Source organism: Anoplopoma fimbria, chromosome 10, assembly GCF_027596085.1.
Source record: "Anoplopoma fimbria isolate UVic2021 breed Golden Eagle Sablefish chromosome 10, Afim_UVic_2022, whole genome shotgun sequence".
In the NCBI taxonomy this organism is placed as follows: Eukaryota; Metazoa; Chordata; class Actinopteri; order Perciformes; family Anoplopomatidae; genus Anoplopoma; species Anoplopoma fimbria.
Window position 1 is genome coordinate 13,332,243 of NC_072458.1, and position 21,451 is coordinate 13,353,693.

Here is a 21,451-nt window from a genome sequence, read left to right on the forward strand (position 1 = left end):
TGAAAGAGTTTCAAGACCATTGAGACTTTTATCCTATTATGAAGTTCATGGGGGGTTCACCGGGAAATAATGCTTTTATTTTCAAGTAACTTTCTGTTACAGGTGCATAGTTTTCATCTGTCAACAGTGCCATAGTTCAAAAAAGAAGAAAAAAGAAATTAATAACCTGAGCCCACACACACATCCCGAGGTGTAATGGAAATGTCTTCTCATCCAGCAGATCTTAAGATTTCTCCACCTTTTTCCCCGCATGATTATACAGGACTGTGTGACAGCCTCGGGCCGGTGGATAATTAGCTGTACCTGGGAAGTGCGTGTCCTGTGTAGGATCAGCGCTGTGACCTCAAAAGTGGTTGAGAGCCTCCGGATCACAGGGTGTCTTGTACCGCTGTCACAACTGGGCCGCAACTTGTCTGCGAGGCTCGTTTTCTACAATTAGCCTTTGAATCCTATAACAGGTAAAAGACTGCAGTCAAGTGGTGCGTGCTTTTGTAATTCAGATTTAACCGAACCCCGGTTCCTACTCGCAAAATGAGCACGCACTACCCGCCGGGGCCAGCAGGGTGGCCTGTGCTCACAGAAGCAAACCTGTAATATGAAAGGACAGGAGGTTTTAGGACCAGATCTCTTCGTCGAGGAAGCAATCACAACCTCTGTTTTTGATTTCTTTTCAGTGCGTGTCAAATTGATTGCTTCGCTGCCCGAGGAGAGGAGAACCAAGACTTGTAAACACAAAGTCGCTGGACGTGTTTTTGGGAAAGCAAAGATTCCAGTTCCAGTAATGTTTGTGTTCTTCGCCACAGACAAACAGCGTCCAGGCTGCAGCTACCCCCATGGGCTCGATTTGTTAATGCTCAGCTTTCCAGGATGAGAAAACCGCTCAGTGTCCACATCAGGGCATGAATACGCTACGAGCTTGACGTTTTTGACTAAAGTTTCTCAGTTAGAGCACACTCTGTTCTCAACAAGCTGCACCAAAGGGCTGTTGGACTAAGACTCTCTTGATTTTATGAGGATTTTGGTTGGAGCTTTAATGATGCTGTCTTCACATAAGCAGCCAATCCAAGCTGGACTAAAAGAGTAGACATCTCACTCTTTTAATAAAAAATGTTCCACCCATGTGGATTTGAAACAAAACAAATCACCCTCTTGACTTACATAACCCTTGACACTCGAGCTGGAAGTCATTTGAACGATGCCAAGTTATGATGGAGACGACGCTCCCATGTTTTTTTCATCCTCGGTCTCTTACTTGAGATGATAAAAAAACAGCCTTTGTCATCCAGCCGCGTCCACATAAAGAAGCATTTAATGCAAATTTGTGGCGATCCATCATCCGACCGCGGTGCTTACTCACCGCATGTGTGAACGAGTCGCTTTCACACACACATTCACACACAGAGCCGTCAGCTCGAGAGGGTTCAGTAGTTTAATGAACGTTATTGATGGAGGGGCTACATCACTTCTGGCGTAATTAGTGTGATGTCTCCCACCTACATGTCTGTGGCTTTATTAATCCGGTTGCAAATTCTAGCTGATATGCATGGGCACGCGCTCACACACACACACACACACACACACACACACACACACACACACACACACACACACACACACACACACACACACACACACACACACACACACACACACACACACACACACACACACACACACACACACACGTATGAGCAACAGGCACACTCATGTATCATAATCCAAAACCCCAGTTAGTGCTCTAGCTTCTACATTCTGCCTGTGCTGCATTGTGCACTGCATTTGCATCGCTGCCGTGTGGATACTGTACGCATATGTGTGTGTGTGTGTGTGTGTGTGTGTTGTGTGCGAGTGTCACGCACTGTCAAATATATTTTTAGTCTGCTTGGCTGAGTGCAGGCAGCTGATTGGATCCAGACCTTGGCTGTTGATACTGATCAACAAAACCAGCTGAGTGAAAAAAACCGCCATCAGCCTCCCTCTATGGCCCTCTCTCTCTCTCACTGTCTCCATCCCTCTCGCCCACTCTCACTCAATACATCTCCCTCTCTCTAAGTCACCCTCCAACTCTACCACCCCACCCCTCCTTCTCCAGCACTCCCTCGCCCCCACCCCTAAAATGGGGCGGTTTGTGGTCGGGTGACTCATTTCGAAGCAAATCTGGACCCGTGGAAGAGAGGAGAGTGAAAGGCAATGGGGGAGGGGGGTGCAAGAGAGGGGAATGTGGGGTTAAGGGGGCCCAAGAGAGTAGAAGGAACGAGTGGTGGTGGGGGGAGAGAGAAAGAAAGAGGGGGAGTAAATGAATATGTGCTTGCGTGCTTTTGTTCGTTTCAGATGGATCACTCCAATTCTTTCCAAAGAAAACGGTGGAGAGGGGGACGAAGAGGGAGGGGGGAGAACTGGTGGTGCTAGGGAGGGAGGAAACAGCAGACCCAGTGTGTGGAGGATTAAGGCCTGCTCTCTAATGCTGCTGCTCTTTTTGCTCCTTCATCCACCTCTCCCTATCGTCACGCTGCACTGCTCATGAATATGATCAGGAGCACGGAAATGAAAAGCAAACATCAAGACAGCAATAATGCCCCCCCCCCCCACACACACACACACACACACACACACAAACACCCCAGATTGACTTCCTGCTTACATCACACGTTGTTATATGAGGGTTGTTGATGTATCTGCAAAACAACACCAAGCCAATCATTAAAAGCAGTCTATTGGGTCTGTGTGCTGATGCATTGTTGTGAGCGGTACCAAATGGGATATAAAAATGAATTAATACTGTAGCAGGGGAATTTACAAAAGTAAATGTTAATTTTGGTTGCATTGCCCCTAATGCACGGATAAATCAAAGTGTCATCTGTGAAAGAGCAACATTAAGTACTAATAAGTAACTGATCTAATAAACATGCACATAGTATCACAGCTAGCTTGGTTAGAGGTACACTACGGAAGCCCGGAGAGGTAAGTGAGAAAAATAACTCTTTTAAATCAGAGGTGATGTCACTGCTGAGTCTGATTTTTACAGCTTTCTCTACAATGTTTATGGCTTAAGAATAGCTGATTTTTGTTTTTTTATTCGTCTTAGTTTCGGCAGTCGTACACAAGCTACATATAATGTGTGTTTAAGAGTTATGTAAATTAAAACTCACGCAGAAGTAAACATGAATGCTTTTAGTGCTATTAAAAACACGGGGTAGTGGCGCATTACAGCCTCTTGTGGCTCAAAATGAGTATAACCAAAAAAAAGACAATTATTCTTTACCAGACAAACACCTGTTTGTACCTGGAAAATAAGAAACACGGACAGAAAATGTACCAACTAGGACATTCTGGATGTAAATTAAAGACCATTATCAATATTTGTTTGATCTCAGATATGACAAAAGATTAGGCCACTAAATGTGCAAAAACCTGCTCAGGGACGAAAATCTGCTCTCTAACTCTGGCACATTTACATTGAGGTAGAAACTAAAATGTTGATTAATTTGGACTGTCCCTGGTAAGTAAGTACAAACAAAATAAAGACAAAAAATTATTTATAAAAAACTACTAAACCACCTAACCCGAGAATCACTTTTTTTAGGACAAACTGGTACATAGTGATATTCTATGTACCAAACAGAGTTTGTTGGAAATGGTGAGAGACAACTGTAATTAGTAGTAATTACAGCAAACAACACTTGCTGCACACTACTGTGTTCCTGTCAAACAAAGAGACAACTTTGACTGGTGGATCTGTACAACTTAATTATGACCAAACCTGACATGAAACCTCGAGCAAACAAACAGACTTCTCTTAACTGCCTGAAGGTCTTTCATGCATCCAACCTTTCCTCTCCGTCTCTGTCAAACATATAGCCCTTACATTCCTCCCCCTCCTGACCTCCCCACCCATCCTCCCCCTCTCCTACTCTCTGCATTGATCAGTCCGTAGTGGATTAGTTGTGGATCGTGATAGCACTCTGACCCCGGGCGGCCCTGAACAAGCTCTGCTGGCTAATTGAAAGACACACACACACACACACACACACACACACACACACACACACACACACACACACACACACACACACACACACACACACACACACACACACACACACACACACACACACACACACACACACACACACACACACACACACACACACACACACGGATTAAAGACTCCTCTGTCTGGTCCATTAGTACACAAACACACAAATCAACACGCAGACACACACACGTGGAGCGAGATGGCCGTTTTTATTGAGGTGTTGGTGCGAGTCAGGGCCAGAAGGGAATGGCTCACAGAAGCAACAATGAGAGAAATGTGACAGAGCCCTCAACAACAAATTGGATGCTCAACGTGTGTGTGTGATTGTCTCCGATGGTGTGCGTGCGTGCGCTGTACCTGCTTATGAAAGTACTTGTGTGAGTGTCTGTGCCCGTGCATGTGTGTGGGTATGAACTGCAAAAAAAAAAGAGAGGGAGAGGAAAAAGCAAGTGAGCAGCAGCAGAAGCACAGAGGTAATCATGGTGTGCTCCCTCGGCCTCGCTTCAGCTGCAGGTAACACGCCTAACATCTGACCCCTGTGAGTCTAGGGGAAGGAATGAGCCCAATACAATGGTCCACTGCCGAATGTGCACATTAATGCAAAAATCTTTGTGCAAATATGAACGCAGTGCGAGTCCCAGATATAAATCGCAGGAATGGCAATTTGTGAATCAGTGCCATGTGATGAAACCACACATGTATGTGCAGAGTGCACGGACCATATCTGATGTGTGCAATGTGCGGTCCATACGATCTTTCTTTATGTGTGCGGTGAGCTATTACGTGTAATTCTGCCTGGAGCCATGCAGCTGAATGAGATTCAGAAAAAATACATGATTACTGAAAAAGTGCGAAACAAGGAGCTGGAAGGAAGCCCAGAAGTGCTTGACGAGTAGCATGTGCTCGCTTGTGCGTTGGTGGGTCACCTACGCGCTGCCTCTCCCTGATTGAAACCAGCACCTCCTCGGCTCTATCAATGAACTCGCCCTCCTCCTTCTGACTTCAGCAGTGAAAGGGAAAGTCTGTGAAACCTTGACTGCATCTAACCCGCACCGGCTCCAAACGTAAAATATTTAGGGGAGGAACGTAGAGAAACAAGTACCTCTCTTTAAAATATTTAGACTATATACCACGCAACACTCAGACCTCTCAACCGCTCTGCTCTTACTCCAACTCTGCTGGCTGCGTATCAATAATGCATTTTGTTTCGACAAGATGGATACATTTCAAAGTAGAGGCTGGGTTTAGTTGACGAGAAGCCTAATACACCGCAGACCGGTTTGCTACGTTTTTTGGACTGGAATTCACAGCTGCGAACTTTCCACAGGGCCTTCAAATGAGATCACTGTGGTTTAATGTGAAGACATGGCTGACATTTTAAGGCTCATTTCCAAACTAAATATGTTAACCAACAAAGTCCTCCCATTGCTACATTAACGACACAGATACAAATACTGTGATGCCAAAACAGATTTAAAAATAGTCATCAACTTTGTTGTCCACCAGTTGCTTTCTTGCTTTCTATCATGCTTCATACGGGTTAAACTGCAGTTTTAAACACATCGTTAGCGTTAAGAAATCTACTTGGGTAGGTTTAGGAAAGGTCATGGTTTGGGGTTAAATTAGGTGTGTTAGTGGGGTACCTTAAGTTATGTAAGTTATGTAAGTCAACTTTCGGGCAAAAGTTAAAACTAGATTTAATACCTAGCCGTTGTTTGCCTCCGCAAACCAGTCAAGTTGCATTTTACAAACATGACTGCTGACAAAATATCATCACTCCTATCACAAGTTGTTACGTTGTGAAATGAAACAAAACATGATCAGCGGTCACCTGGGTTAAAGTCATGTGTTTGTTTTACCAGAAAACCCACCCTGACCTCCTCCTTACGGAATTTGCCGCTCACAATACTACATCATCTGACCTCCTTTGCTCCTGTAATGATTACTGTGGCCACTAAAGGTCGACTCCAAACTATTTAAAAAAACACTGTGGTGATCCAGCTTACCAATAGATGATTAGGGCCTACTGAGCCTGTTAGGAGGAATACCACTGCAAATCTATGCTGCCGACAGCTGTTGATGTCCATTTAATCAACTGATCAGAAATTTGATTTTTGACTTGATTTCAGATGGTAGTTGGTTTTAACCTGCCTCCTCTTTAGTGTATAAAACGTAGTCCTTGACAAATAAAACGCTACGTGTAAAATGTTCAAGAGAAAAGCTGCTGCCGCTCTGTCTCCTTTTTGAAAAGGTGCCCTCTGTTCCTGTGGTCTGGCTGCATTTCAGTTTGATTCTTTGTCTCTGGTACCGCGACTGCCTTGAAGGACAAAAAAAAAAAAAAAAAAAGGAGGCCGCCACCGGCTGAGAATGTAACACCAACTTTTGGCTCACTTCCCGGAAAATAATCTAGCAGCGAGACTTGGTAGAAACAATCAGACTTTTATTATGTGGAGCCGGCACCCTCCATATTCCTTTCGCTTTCACCTCTCAAACCCTATTTTTGTTCATTTTCAGGTAATAAAAGGCCTAATCCCCTCAGTTAATTCTTCTAATTTGTTCCCGTACAACACAGCCACTTTTCAAAATGTACAGCTATTATACTTTATGGAGGTATTTCGTAATCTAAGCTAATCACAGGCCTAGTCCTAATTAGGTGTCGGTTATGTACACACAGAATGGGAAATTCCCCTAAATACCCACCTACTTGATTATACACTAGTTTGCTTTCATTTCAATGTGAACCCAAAGTTCGGGCCCTATAGAAACAGCACAATCATGGCTAGAAGTAGAGAAACTAAAAAAAAAAGTATTCATTTAATTTTAATAATTTATTTCACAAAAATTGGCAGTCAATGAAGTCTATACATCCAACATTCTTCCAAATGTCCAAAGTGTTACAAATGTTGGGTGAAAAAAAAAAAAAATCAATTTTTTTACAGGATCTGGTTATAGCAAATAGTTTATTTGGGGCTACATTTCAAATTAAGTCAAATTAAATGTTTTTGGTGAAATATCGCAGTTTTAAGCTTAGTGGCTTTTTCTGACAAAAGCGATAGTCACACATGATATGATGGTGAACCGTCGGATAGATGGAAATATGACGATAATGATGGTTTTTACAGCTTCTGGTTATGATAAATGATGTAGTTTTTGCGTTTGTTTAAAGAATACATGCTTTTCCATCCCGCCGGTGTTTTTTGGGGTTCAGAGGGTCAATCACATTGAGCCTTATGTGAATTTAATCTTTAGATCAGACCTTTAAATATTATTCCTGGAATATATTCCGAGAGGTAACAATTTTTGCTGCCGAAGTACAAACTGGTGTTGATACCGTATTGGTTGCATTAAGTTGGTGTGCATGTTCTGCTGATTGATGCCAACACTGTAACTTCTCTTACAACATGCAAAGTCAGCAGTAAATCCAGCTGCTGGTGCTCCTACACAGGCACTTTCAATAATGAGACCTTCTCTCTTCCCACAAGGCCAGCCTGATGCCCCCAAAACACACACGTACTACCCTTCCCCTGACGGTGCCTTGCAGTACATGCTGAAGGATTTGAACAGTGTACCGTAGATCATGTAATGTTTAAAAAAAAATGTAAATGCCAAACAACCAGTGCAAACACAAGTTTACTCTTCAAGGACAAAAATGTGGTCTACACCGATACAGAAATACAAAAATATATCCAGTATTTTTTTAGCAGACTGCTGGTAAATTGTCAACCACGAGAACAGAGAGTTACACTTATCAAATTCACTGCCATCTCCACTCGGTCTAAATTATTTCAATAAGTTGGGAAAATATTGCATATTTTTGTCAAATAAATGATCAACTTTTTTTTCTTTTGCAAATTATGGCATCATAATTGTGTTATCCTGCACAAAATACATTTTAGAGTTTTCCCTGATTCTAGCCATGGTTGTGTTGTTTACATAAAAGTGCAGGACTTATATATTGTAGTTTAAAATGAGGCCACGGAAAGTAAAATGTGACAGGAGCAAAAATAAACAAAAAACACCCTGAAATTGCTGGGGGCTCAGTTAAGTAGTGTTTATTCACATTTTGATTCAATATACAAAACAGGTTTGCATTTAAAGAGCATGGTGCCCAGAAATTGAGAATAAACATCACTTACATTTTGATTGCTAGCACATGTGGAGCGTCCACTCCCAGCCTTTTTGTTAAAACACTAACTCAGCTGAGTCAAAGCGCTCTCTGCATTTCACCGGGGGATAATTAGTATCTGTGTTACGTCTTATTCTTTGAAAACTGTACCAGACAGATCAAATCATTACTTACTAAGTGTTTGGATTCACTAATTATCTCACACACTGGTCTCTTTCCGTATCAGTTTGTGATATCCTGCATCTCCTAGTGTCATTTTCAACAACCCACAGCCACAGGGAAATAACTTCTTGTATTCAGCGTTGGGTTCAAAACCAAACCTTTCCTGAGGTTAAACTGGGGTGGATATTTCATCTAGTGTTATCTGGGCCTTTGCTATGACATCCTTACTCTGTATGATTATTAAATGTTAAAAAAATTATGATAATAAAGAAGCACTTAGTGTTTAATACTCATGGTTTTAGCTGAACACTGAACTTTTGGTGCATTATCCATGATTTATGATAATGTATAATCATGTCTCAATTGCAGTTATCACTCTATATTGTAACATCGTGTTGAAATAATAAAACAAACTGTTGAAAACAGTCAAGGCACAACACGACACATACCCATGACCCCATTACCCATAATGCAACCAGCCTGTGGGTAAGCTCTGCAGAACAAACTGAGACCAGCTATCGACCATCAGAAATCCCACAACTGGAGATGGGATGATTATGTTCCACAACGGCTCGATTAATAAAACACAGGATACCCTGCTTTATGGTCTATTTGACTCTAAATCGGCAATAATTTACGAAATGAACATCATGCTGTATTGAAGAAGACTTGAAACTAGAGATTGAGACCATAAACTCATGTTTACAATGTTTACTTAGGGAATAAATCAAGAGAGAAGTAGAGTAATTTTCTCATAGACTTCTATACAACCAGAGGAGTCGCCCCCTGATGTCCATTAGAAAGAATGCAGGTTTAAGGCACTTTATTATCGGCTTCACTTTTCAGTCCTGGAGGTTGTCACCTGGTTTCCTCTGATTGCCTCGGGTCAGTCTCTTTCTCAGATAGTGAATGAGCTCCAATCATAAACTACAAATATGAGCCAGTGGAAATGTAACATACAGACAGCTCCCCCCCCCCCCCCTTTTTTCCTGAACCCCACAACAGAGGTGCTAATCAGTTGACTGGATGGTCATCCTGCTGTGAGACATATAGAGAAAAAGACTAAAGTTACCGCCGCGGGGCAGCCGCTGATGCCGAGGTCAGATATCAGCCTCCATCATCTCAAAACTCTACACACACACCCGTATCTGAGTGTGTGTGTATTCCCTCCAGGTATGTGTGTGTGTGATAAGCCGTAGCCTGGAGCCTCTCTCCTCAGCTCTTATCTCCCTGACAGACATAACCCCTGCATGGCCGCGGCCCCAACAGCTACACCGAGGGTGCACCCACGGAGCTCTTTCTCCGTTTCTGATTGTCAGAGATTATATATATATATATATATATATATATATATATATATATATATATATATATATATATATATACAGATAGAGCCCCCCTTCCCACTTTCTTGCTTCTCATTTTCAGGGTGATGAACTTCATTGAGAAATCGCTGCGCTGTGGAAATAATACTCATCTGCATGAAATCAATCGCAGTGTGTTTCAGCCAAAATGTGGATTCGCCAGAGCTGTCTAAGCAACGCCACTGATAAGAGATCAGTTATTACGCAGACTGAAATGACAACAAAATGAAACCTATTTTCTATTCCAATTTTCTTTCACAAGAGTGTGAGTAGAGAAAGATAAAAGTCACAATTGATAATATTGTCCTTAAACCTTTTTAACCATCTGCCCCTCAACAGTTCCCATTTGCTAGAAGCTAAAATGCAACAACTTTAATTGTGACAAAGTTTGTTTTGTTTACCCATAAAGACAGTGGTTTCTTCCATTTTGGACACTTTAACCATCTCTACAGACACAGCTGAGATGTGATCTCTAGTATCTCGTGAAATTGTCTATTGTCACATCTTATATGGAGCGTCAGTTTGTTAATAACCACACACACACACACACACACACACACACACACACACACACACACACACACACACACACACACACACACACACACACACACACACACACACACACACACACACACACACACACACACACACACACACACGCTGTGTTGTAGCAAAGCTCCGACAACACTTTTGTTTGTTCCAGCGGCTCCAGAAGAACCAAACTCCTCTGAAAGACGGGCAGCTTTGATGAATCAGAGCTGCGTGTGTGCGAGCAGGAACGCAGGTAGCGATTAACAAGGTAAAAAACAGCGAGGTGTCAAAATGTCGCCAAATTATTTGAATAAACAAAATGTTACACTTTCTAACTGATCCTGTGATGATCTACATACAAAATAAAACAAACTGCTTTTCTTTTCAATTATGGAATACCAACATATTGGATTTACATTTTTTGTTAATTAGTTTTCTGTTGTTGTTTGGACATCTGCTGTGTTGCATTTTTGGCAGCGTGAAGGTATTAATATCCAGCCCCATTAAACTGAGCCAAAACTAAACCAGAACCACCCATGATACACGCCGCCCACACCTGTGAGACGTTCACCAGGACGGCACGTTGCCGAAAATCTTTGTTCTATCAGACGCTGCACTTTTGCCTGTCTGTTACTTGAATGTTTTTGCAGAACTGGGGGGGTTCCTGTAACAAGTCACCAATTACACTGTGCAAACCGGCACACATGCATTCAGCACTAAATTAGGACTGCTTTGGATCTTGGAGGTCTCGAGGTACTCATATTAAAACCATTTTTTGAGAGCATGTCACAAATTTTCCTCATGCTACATTGTATGTAAACAATGAAATATGACAAGCGTCCTGATATGGAATACAATAAAAAATAATAAATACTGAACTTACTGGGTTTAAAACTGATCCAGTGTAGTTGGGTATAGAACAAATGTGTTACAATAATCTCTATTGACATATTCTGCATTCACATGCAACTGGACAAGAATTTGGTATCGGAAGCGTTCTGGTTTCCGTTTTTAGTCCAAGTTGTATCGACCAATCACGAGAGGAGGGCTGAATGCAGCTCAACAGTCTGTGTGGAAAGTAAAAGTGGAGGAGAGCAATCTGGGAACCAATCAGCTCACTTCTAAAGCTAATTTAGCTTTTTATTTTGTTCTTTGTTTGAGGTCATATTACTTTGTGACACGGGCCAGCCAATCAGAAACAAGGATCTAATGCTCAATCTCTAATTTCTCACGAATCAAACAATTGTCATAAATTGGGTTATATTTGACTGATATTCTGAGTATATTCTACTGTTGCAACTATTCCACTATCGCTTACTACAGTGTGTGTGTATACAGAGGTTGGTCCGGGGTTTATGTCCGACAGAGAGTCCGTGCCAGCATTTTCATCTGATTACTTTATGCACAGAGCTGCATGGTCCAATTTTGTGTGTGCATGTGTGTGAAACACTGTATGTGTGTGTGTGTGTGTGTGTGTGTGTGTGTGTGTGTGTGTGTGTGTGTGTGTGTGTGTGTGTGTGTGTGTGTGTGTGTGTGTGTGTGTGTGTGTGCGCGCAAAGCGACTATGTGCCTTTTTCCGGTGGACAGCTATCTCGCCCGCCGCAGGCAATCCAGGAAATGCTTCTCTGCTGGTCCCCCTCAGAGTGGCTGTGTATTTGTGTGTGTGTGTGTGTGTGTTTTTTAACAGCAACAACAGCCCCCAGCCCAAAGTGGCAGCTGGACTCCCCATGAAAGGACTGGATGTATGGGGAGGTGGTGGGGTTGAGCTATGGGCAGAGGACATAGAGGGTCACAGCCTCCTGCCAATCACTTCTTTTCAAACCGGACCTGAAGTCCTGAGAGCACTTTCCTGCTGCTACCTCTCCATCGCCCTCCATTTATTTTTCTTTCCCCCAACACATGCCTTTATCTTCGTTTTCAGCCCTTTCTGCAATCTCTCTGGCTTTTTTTCTGCCGCCCGCCCCACCTCATGTCCTCCTCTCATCCCTCAATCCAATAGTTTATTTCTGCCAACATCCTCTCCCCCATTTCTCTCTCTCTCTCTCTCTCTCTCTGCGTGTGTGTGTGCATGGTGTGCTGGGCAGATCCAGCTGGCGCTGTGGCAACCGAGCAAGCCATGCATAACTGGCATCATGTGCGTCTGAACGGATGGGAGTTGTGGGTGGGATGTGTGTGTGTGTGTCTGTTTGTTTGTAGGCGTGTGTGTGTGGAGGTTAAGGAGGCTGCTGTACAAGTTTTACTCTCATCAGCAAAACACAGCAACAGTAAAAATCTCGAGCTGTCTTACACTCCAGAGAGCTCAGGATACACGAGAGATGAAGTTTGTGTGTAGATGTGTGTGTGAGCTTCCATCCAAGCCCCTTCCTTCAACTCTCCTTCATCCCTCTTTCCTCCTCTCCTCTCCACTTCTCTTCCTCTTCCTTGTGCATTAACTCTCTTCCCACCTCCTTTTTTTCTTCCTTTCTCTCTTATGCAACCTCGTATCGCTTCCTCTTTTACGTCGTGGCCCCCGGTGGAGACCTGGGGGGAAATCGTGATGAGTGACGGCTGCTTGACGGCAACAGGAAAGCCAGAAAGCGCTGTGCTTTCATCTGCCGTTTAACAGAACAGGAGAGGGGCGGTAAGCAGCTCTCAGCAGGGGAAATTAGCGAGGCGTGCTGGGTCCATGTACACAGAGTGCCGGGGTATTAACTGTTACATTATTGAGAGCCGGGGCCTTCTGCTCCCGGCAGTATAGATCTGACGCCATAGCTGGATTCTACCAACACAGTCAGTGGCAAGTGGTTTACTCCTGATGGGTAAAAACAGATGTTAACTGAACAAACGTGGGATCACTCTTATGCAAAGATGTGGCATGGTTTTGGTTTACTGAAGGCACTGAAGGTGAGACCATATTTGTGTTACTAAAACCTCAAGAAAACAGCATTCTAATGACTCACAATAAAACTAAGTTGTACTCTACTACAGTCAGAACAACTTATCTCACATTCTTAACACAGTGCAGTTCAGCTGCCCCACGGCACACCGAGCCTTGATTATGTGGGTTTGACTGCAACCTCCTAGCAGAAGATAACGGCATTGATATTGTCGGCAGGCTGCTGGGTAGAAAGGTCAGCTTGGGCAAACCCATAATGGTCTCACTTCCTCAACCAAAGCTATGTCTTGTGCTGAACTAATTGGCTCAATACATGCATGGTACTGAAGGCGAATACAGAGAAAGAACCATTAAGATGTAGACATGTGAAAAATAATAGGACAAGAAAACAAGAATATAACTAGAAAGGTGCACACAGCAGATCTCCGCCAAGTGTGTCAGCAAGGACCCCTGCTTGTGTGATCGAATGAATACGACCCACAGCTGGCTAACCCCCTGTCTAAACTCTTCATTCAAACTCGAAAACAAGCGGGGATGCATGCAAGAAATTTGATACAATCTTGCCAAGAACAAAAATAAACTCAACAATCTGTCAGCCTGCGTAGCAGCGCCTGAGTTGCAGCGACGTATGCTGCAGTGTGTGTACTGGTAGTTCTCTTAGCGGTTAGCTATTTACCAAATACCAGTCCAAAACAATCAAATTGTACACACGGTTTCCCCCTCACTGTGTCCCTGACAGCAGAGTAGTGTCTGGGGTTCAGCAGTGCACTCAGCTGTGTCTACATTATTGGCCCCTACCCGCCGAGGGCCGGTTAACAGAAGTAAGTGAGGAGTCAGCAGACGTTCAATGGCAATATAGTTTAAGTTTAAGTTTTCTTGGAGTCCCTGGGTGGCGCTCTGGAAAGGGCGCCAACTGGGGACTCCATAGTTCTTCTGGGAGACTTCAACGCTCATGTGGGTAATGATGGAGAAACTTGGAGGGGCGTGATTGGGAGGAACGGCCTGCCCGATCTGAACCCAAGTGGTGCTTTGTTGTTAGACTTCTGTGCTAGTCATGGACTGTCCATAACGAACACCATGTTTGAGCATAGGGAGGTTCACAAGTGTACTTGGTACCAGAACACCCTAGGCCAAAGGTCGTTTACATACTGGGGTGTGTGAAGAATAATAAACATAATAAATAATAAAAATGCAAAATAAACTTCAAAACTATTTTTTCAATAAAAGGTTTTGAAGTTTCATTCAAGCACAGGACCAACTACCAGGATACTATGGACCGAGCTTCTGGCAGTCTGTATTAGGTAATTTGTTGGACATTTTGGTGAGTTTCCTTCCGGGGAAAAGCTCTTAGTGGACTTTTGTTGTGAAAGGTAAGACTGAAAGGATTTATTAAGTTTGCCATCATGGGTTGGACTAAAGAGCCTCAGTGTTGTTGTACACTATAGTGTCTGTTTTGAAGGTGTCCGTTCCGCACAACGTGATTGGTTGATGCTTTCATTTCCCTATGCGAAAGTTCAGAAAAATCAACCTTGTTCTGGGAAAAAATGATCTCTTTTTTGGTGGGTAATATTTGCGTTCTGTCTGAAGGTGCTCTTTACAAAAACAGTTTGAAAAAATAGATTGATGTGCCAATTAATCACATGGCGTGCCCCCGGTGTGCAAAGGCCCTCAGGTTGTAACATTTGTCCCTAGAAGGCTTAAATATCAGACCCTTTGGTGAGCTTCTCTAATTAAAAAATCCAGGGCCATTTTTCATTGTCCAACAGCTTTAAAGAATAGAGTTCACCTTGACAAGAGCTTGAACTAGACAATCAAATTCAATCAACACCAAAATCTAGGATTTTTCAAGCTGATATATTTTGAAGAATCATAATACTGAAATAACACAATCTGCATTTATAAAGTATCACACCAAGTGAGGATTTCTTAAAATGTCAAACAAGAGGAGGCCGCAGTGTACAAATACAGGCCACAGCTTTCATTCCCACAATAGCCAAAGTCACTCTAGTGAGTCAAGCTGGGTCAAAGTGTCCTTGAGCAATGCACTGATTCCCTATACATAATACCCATGACGAGTCGCTTTGGATAAGTGTGTCGGCCAGAACGCTAAAACAAAACGGTATGGAAAAGCTGCCGTGTTTGATTGTTCACTCAGCGAACCCACGCCTCGCCAGCTCTGAGTTCTGGCACTAACCTTCTATACATAAACGCGTTTAAACCGTTAGATACTTTATACCCATCCAGGGATGGAATACAAGCAAACAGCGAAACACCAAGGACGCGTTTAGCACAGAAGAGGATGGATCACAACGGATCTCAGGTACTTGTAAAGATAAAACAAGTGCTCAAAGCGTGTTTGTGTGTGTGCTTTGTGAGAATCGTGCAGAGACTTTTACATGTGAAGCATTTTTATCGTGTTAAGCTCACGTACCTTCCCTGATACTCTGAGTCAGACACATTGCTGCGCTTCCAGCGAGAACAGTAGCGGCTTAGCCACTTGTGAACCTCCCACACATCCCTCCCAAAACACCGCCCGACTACAAAGCATCTTTGTTCCTTCGGAGGAGACAATTCAAATCTCTAGCTCCGATTTCCCACGGATTTTCTAAATGTAGCTCTCCCTCCGTCGCTGGCGAAAGAGCTGTAAGTTGTTTTGTTGTAAACTCAGCATGGTGATTACTCGAATAAATTCATCAAAACAAAACAAAAAATTGAAGGAAGGAAGTGTTTTGAACGGTCATGCAGGCAGTGAGGAGTGTGGGAACACACACTCACACACACCACGATGAAAGAAAAAAAGACACTCTTAACAGGTTTGGAGGCCTGCCTGCTGATGTGCAGTGAGGCATTTCAGCATGTTCCTGGGTTTGTGTGCTTGGAAGTGCAGCTGTGTGTGTGTGTGTGTGTGTGTGTGTGTGTGTGTGTGTGTGTGTGTGTGTGTGTGTGTGTGTGTGTGTGTGTGTGTGTGTGTTGGATCAATGTGTGAGAGCTTCAGAGGGCACTCGGGATAGAGGAAAAAAACCCAGACTGGATGCCGTGGCAACAGCAGCCAAATCACCGGACTACAACCGTCAAAAGTCAAGACCAAGCAGAGAGATGAAGAGTGCATGCAGACATGAACATCAAACTAACCAGCAGGAGGGGAGATTCAAAGGTGATAGAAAGAGAAAATTATAAAAAAGACAAAAGAAAGACTAGGAGGTGTTAGTTGTTATGCAAAATATTTTATAAAAGTGGATGCAAAGAAGGGGAACAAGAAAGAAGAGAAGGAAAAACAATTCTGTGCAAACTGGCTCACACCAACTTCAACCCTCTTGGGAGAATTTTAGAAACCCCTCCAAACAATCCCGACACCGTCGCGTCCACCGCAGGGCCAGAACACTGCGACGAGGGCCGAATCTCAGGGCCACCATTCAAGTTTTTCTTTTATTTATGTCCAGCCGAGCTATAGTTTTTCCGGTCGCAGCATTGCCGCATAGATCCCCGGTTTCCCCGAGTGCTTTTTGATCTGATGTCATAAACATTTTTCGAGTCGGCCCTTGTCCTGCGATGTGGCCCTGCTGTGGGGGAAAAAAAGGGTCAATCGAAAAAGCCTCTGTCGGCTGCTGCTAGGCTTTAAGCCTGCAGGCGAGGAGGAAGAGAGGAGAAAAAAAATTGTGAAGATTGTGAGGGAGACCAGCATCCCTGCAGCTCCCAGATCAGCCCTGATCCCAGCATGAGTACAGCATGTGTGTGTATGTGTGTGTGTGTGTGTGTGTGTGTGTGTGTGTGTGTGTGTGTGTGTGTGTGTGTGTGTGTGTGTGTGTGTGTGTGTGTGTGTGTGAAAGAGAGATTCACGTTGCTGTGCATGCATGTGTGCAAGTGTATTTGCAATTATTTCTGAGGAGCAATGTGAGCCTGTGTGTATGGCCACCTTCAAGTGTGTGAGTGTGCAGGAGATAATGTGTAAAGAAGCATCAGCTAACTAGTGTGATTCTTAATGTGTATGTGTATGTGTATGTTTGCGGGCAGTGTTCGCATGCTGTGTGGATTTTTGAGTGGAGTTTGATGGGATGTTGTGTGTCTTCATCATGTTTGCATTCGTATCTGCTGCGTTTTGTGTTGCGTGCATCTGCTTAAACATCCACTCGCGTTACGGCGAGTTATATGTGCTTGTGCCGTTCGGCGGGACTCACCGATGACGATGGTGGTGATCTGGTGCCGGCTGGCGCCGTGCTTGTTCTTGACCTCACAGATGAAAGTGGTGTTGACGGCGTCGTCCACCTTCCTTATCGTCAGCTTGTTGCCGCTCACCACCACCGTGTCCGGCAGAGAGCCAGACGCCCTGTAGGGGGGAGGGAACAGGAGGAATGAAGGCAGATTGAGGTGGTGAAGAGGATGGTGGGATGGATAGAGAGAAAAAAGAAGACAGGAGAAATGAGAGGTAACGGGGAAAAAATGGAGACATGACAGAAGGATGGGTAAAAAAAAAGGGAGACCGTATGTTTAAGATATCAGATAAAACAAGATGAATGGAGAGAAAATCAAAAAGACAGAATGGGGAGAGGAAAAGAAAAGAGAGATGGGAAAAACAGAGATGTAAAACAAGAGACGGTTCGTGAGTGATATTCAAAGACAGCAATAATGTGAGCCAAATCATAGACATGTGAACAGCCGTTCTGTCTCCCTGCTCGATAGTCATCAAAAAAACACACACGCACAAAGCACAGCACGCCATCTGTCCATCACGATGAGATGTTAAGAGCGTTTGTGTTTATCAGAAAACGACTGGGAAAATTATCATTACAGAGGAGCCGCGGCCGTGCGAGCCTCTGTCGTGATTATAGCAACAATTAGGAACTCCGCCGCTCTCTCTGAGTGAGGTTGAGGGAGACGCACCTATCGTTTGACAAAAAAAAGTGTGATTCTTACGCGGTCCAGGTGACTGTGGTGGGCGCAGGGTTGCCGTTGGCCATGCAGAGCAGCATGGCGCCCGACCGCCCCACGTACCAGTTGTTGTCGTAGCCCTCTATGGACACAGAAGGGGGGTCTGAAAGAGAGAGAGAGAGAGAGGGATGGGGAGGTCATCTTTTAATGTCTATCAATGAAAGACAGTGCTCAGAATCCATATAAATCCGCCCCACAACCAGGGTGTCCAACGTCTGTGTCCTCTGTTGCTACTGCTGTTTTGTTAACTTGCGCTCACCTTTCAATTATAACAGTTCATCAAACTTGCAGCAATCTCCTGCAAAGTCTCTCACCAATCAAAACAAAAAACAGCAGTTTTCGTCTAGATTCTAGCTCGCTGAGATCGTAAGACTTTGTTGAGCTTAGCGTTATCGATATTATTTGTTCAAGGGGTTTCCTGATTCTGTAGGGAGAATCGCGGGAGCCAAGTCTGTGTAGAAGCATGGCCAAACATACAGAAGTCTATAAGGTGAGGGAAGAAAACCAGGTTGAGAGGAAAAGAACAATTGATTCTATGCTTAAATATGTAACATTAGGTCCTGTAAATCCAAAATGTAAGACCTCTCATCATTATCTCCAGCTGGCATAAGCCTGTGGGGAGATCATGCTACCGGTCGTGTGTGTGCGTGTCTGTGTGCGTGTATCTGCATGTCTCTCCAAAGCTAATCTCACATACTACTGAACCCATCAGCCTGATGTTCTTTGGGTTCTTTTATTACTGTAGGCTCATGGCCCTCTCGTGGGTTTGGTGATTCACACCTTTTAAAAAATATATTTTATTGACTGTTTTATACTGTTGATTGCCTGCTGACTCCTCACTCATCTTAACCGGCCAGTCGGTTCAACGACGTCTTTAGTAGCAAAAGGCATTTCAAAAGTTAGCTAGGCTAAAAATAAGCTTTACCTAGTCTGTTGAAGGCCAAAGGTAAAGCCTGACATTCAAAAAAGTATGGTCTCATTTCATTTTGAACCTGAGTATCTGCAGATTAATTCCATATATATGTATGTATATTGAATTAATGATATGAAAGATGAATAAATAAAGAATTTACGGAGCTGTTATCTTCACCGGAAGTGCAATTTTCTAGTTAAAAAGAAAAACGATCAGACAATTTATAACATTAAATTAAAAAAACCTTTTTGCTTTTTAAAAGATCAGGGGACACCCTTGACAGTTCTGAACTCTGGAAAACAATAAAAAATGGTTCTGCCCCCATTATAATTCCCATTAGCAAGCATGCTACCTAGCTGGGACACCAGCTAGCAACTGGTTTTCAGCCGCTCCGTGCTAATTCCGTGGGTCACAGTCTGAAGCTCATTTCTGTGACATGAAGGGGCTAAAAGACCGAGGTAGAGGATTGATAGTAAAACTGTCTTTGTGAAACTCTTCTTTTATTAACCTGTGTCAAAATGTTGCCTGGAGAACTGTGTCAGCTACGATGAATACTGAGTCATCTAGAATTACTGCTTGGCAGTTGTTTGCCCCCCAATCAGTTTATCCTTGAGTCGTTGGATGTTTGTGCAACATTTGAAGAAATTTGCTTCAGGTGTTCCTGAGATATCGTGTTCACAAAAATTAACTGGACGTTGAACAAACAGAAGGACGGACAACCCAGAACATTGCGCCTCTGGCCACAGCTGTAGACATTATAACCCACCCACCTTAAAGAGCTTTACTCCCCGTAAATGAATGCTCCCTTATAACGGGAGGAAGGGAAAGTCAGTTAGCGTAACTCTCACAAGAGTTTAACTTGTGAGAGACAAAACCAAAGCGATGTGTCTAGGAAGTCAAAGCCGGCAGAACAGAAAACGCTGAGCACTCTTTCCCTTCAGATAGAGAGAAAGAGGGGAAGACGGGAGTGTGAGGAGAGGACGGTGTGTGGGAGACTAAGTGCGCGCTGTGATGTGTGAGTGTGTATATGTGTTATCCTCCTAGAGAGCTTTGACCTATAAAAGCTGATCTGAGTTACGCAGGAGACAGGAGACCCGATCCCTCACACCATCACTGAACTAACACATCCACAGCGAGGAATCGCAGTGTGTGCGAGTGTGTGTGTTCTCCAGTGCTTCTATCTTTGTGGGGAACAATGTTCAGTGTGGGGACACGTTTGCCGGTGGTCACTTCGATTCTTGGCTGGTTCTAAGGGTTAAAATGGTAGGTTCACTTTAGGTCTAGAGAATAAGTAGTCAGTGTCTCAAAAGTATGTACAGTAAGTAAGTACAATTACAGTCCACACACTGACAGCTTGATAGGTGAGATCTCTCAACCTCATGTATGATGTGTACATAATTTTTTTACATGTGCATTTACTCCCACATGCGCAAATACAGCACAAACATAGATGCTAAATCTGATCACATACACACTGAGACCCACAGTAAGTGTATATGATATTTTAAGAGAATTTGACAGCTTGACGACCCTGTGTATGAGTGTGCGTGTAGCCGAGGGTTTTCTGTTAATCAAGAGGAGTTTCTTATATGTAGTTTACGTTATTTCCCGCAGCAGCTTGACAGGCAGTTTGATTATATGTATGTTTGTTTTTGTGTGTGTGTTGTCTAACAATTGCAGATAATAAGAAGAGACTGAACAAAGACAATCTGTTCCATCTTTGCGGTAAATGGCAGCGAGGTCACACAGTTGAGACAATGCCGCCAGCATTCCCTTAATCTCTGTAAAGCCACGCTGAACCTGTCTAATATCTTGATCCCATGAAAATGAATGGATTAGATGAAAGCATTGTGTATGTGTGTGTGTGTGTGTGTGTGTGTGTGTGTGTGTGTGTGTGTGTGTGTGTGTGTGTGTGTGTGTGTGTAAACATGTGCCTTGATTTTCAATACTACTGAAAGTAAAAAAGTGAGAAGGGCCAACGTTTTATGCAACTTTCCTTTTTAAAAGAGCTGTTTCTTAAAGTTGGGGAGTAGGTGTAAGATTGGGTGTTAACACAGGCATCTGTTTTTGTTTGCCATCACACTGAGCATAATCACAGCATTCTGGATTCATTTGTCACAATCTGCTTCAAAATGAACAACTAAGGAGAAACACAAAGACCTTGAAGCATGCTACAATTAATGTGGTGCACACAGCCCTGTTGTTGTGCAGCTTATCACAATAACGGAGCATGAAAGGTGGATGGAATGTCATGACGGAAGGCTGACTTCAATGCATATATGCCAGGTCTTTTGTTGCTGTTGTATCATTAGATGGATTGGCTAATTAAGGTCTAGTTGGTGTTAAACAAAGAATAAACCAATTTAAGCCAAGGCACATTGGTTTTAGTGGTGGGTTTAAAGGGTAACTTCGGTATTTTTCAACTTGGACCGTATTTGCCAATGTTTCTTTTGTTGTCGCTTGACAAATAGGGACAGCAGTTTCTGAAATTGGTTCACTATTCAGCCAGATGCCT

General features: G+C 43.4%; 1 protein-coding gene across 1 annotated transcript in view; it reads right to left on the reverse strand.

Moving 5' to 3' along the window:
* pvrl2l (PVR cell adhesion molecule related 2 like) overlaps positions 1-21,451 on the reverse strand; it is a 182,136-nt gene that overhangs the window by 12,663 nt on the left and 148,022 nt on the right. Inside the window, 2 exon segments of the mRNA XM_054605760.1 lie at positions 17,273-17,421; positions 18,009-18,126. Coding sequence (XP_054461735.1) covers positions 17,273-17,421; positions 18,009-18,126 — 267 coding nt within the window.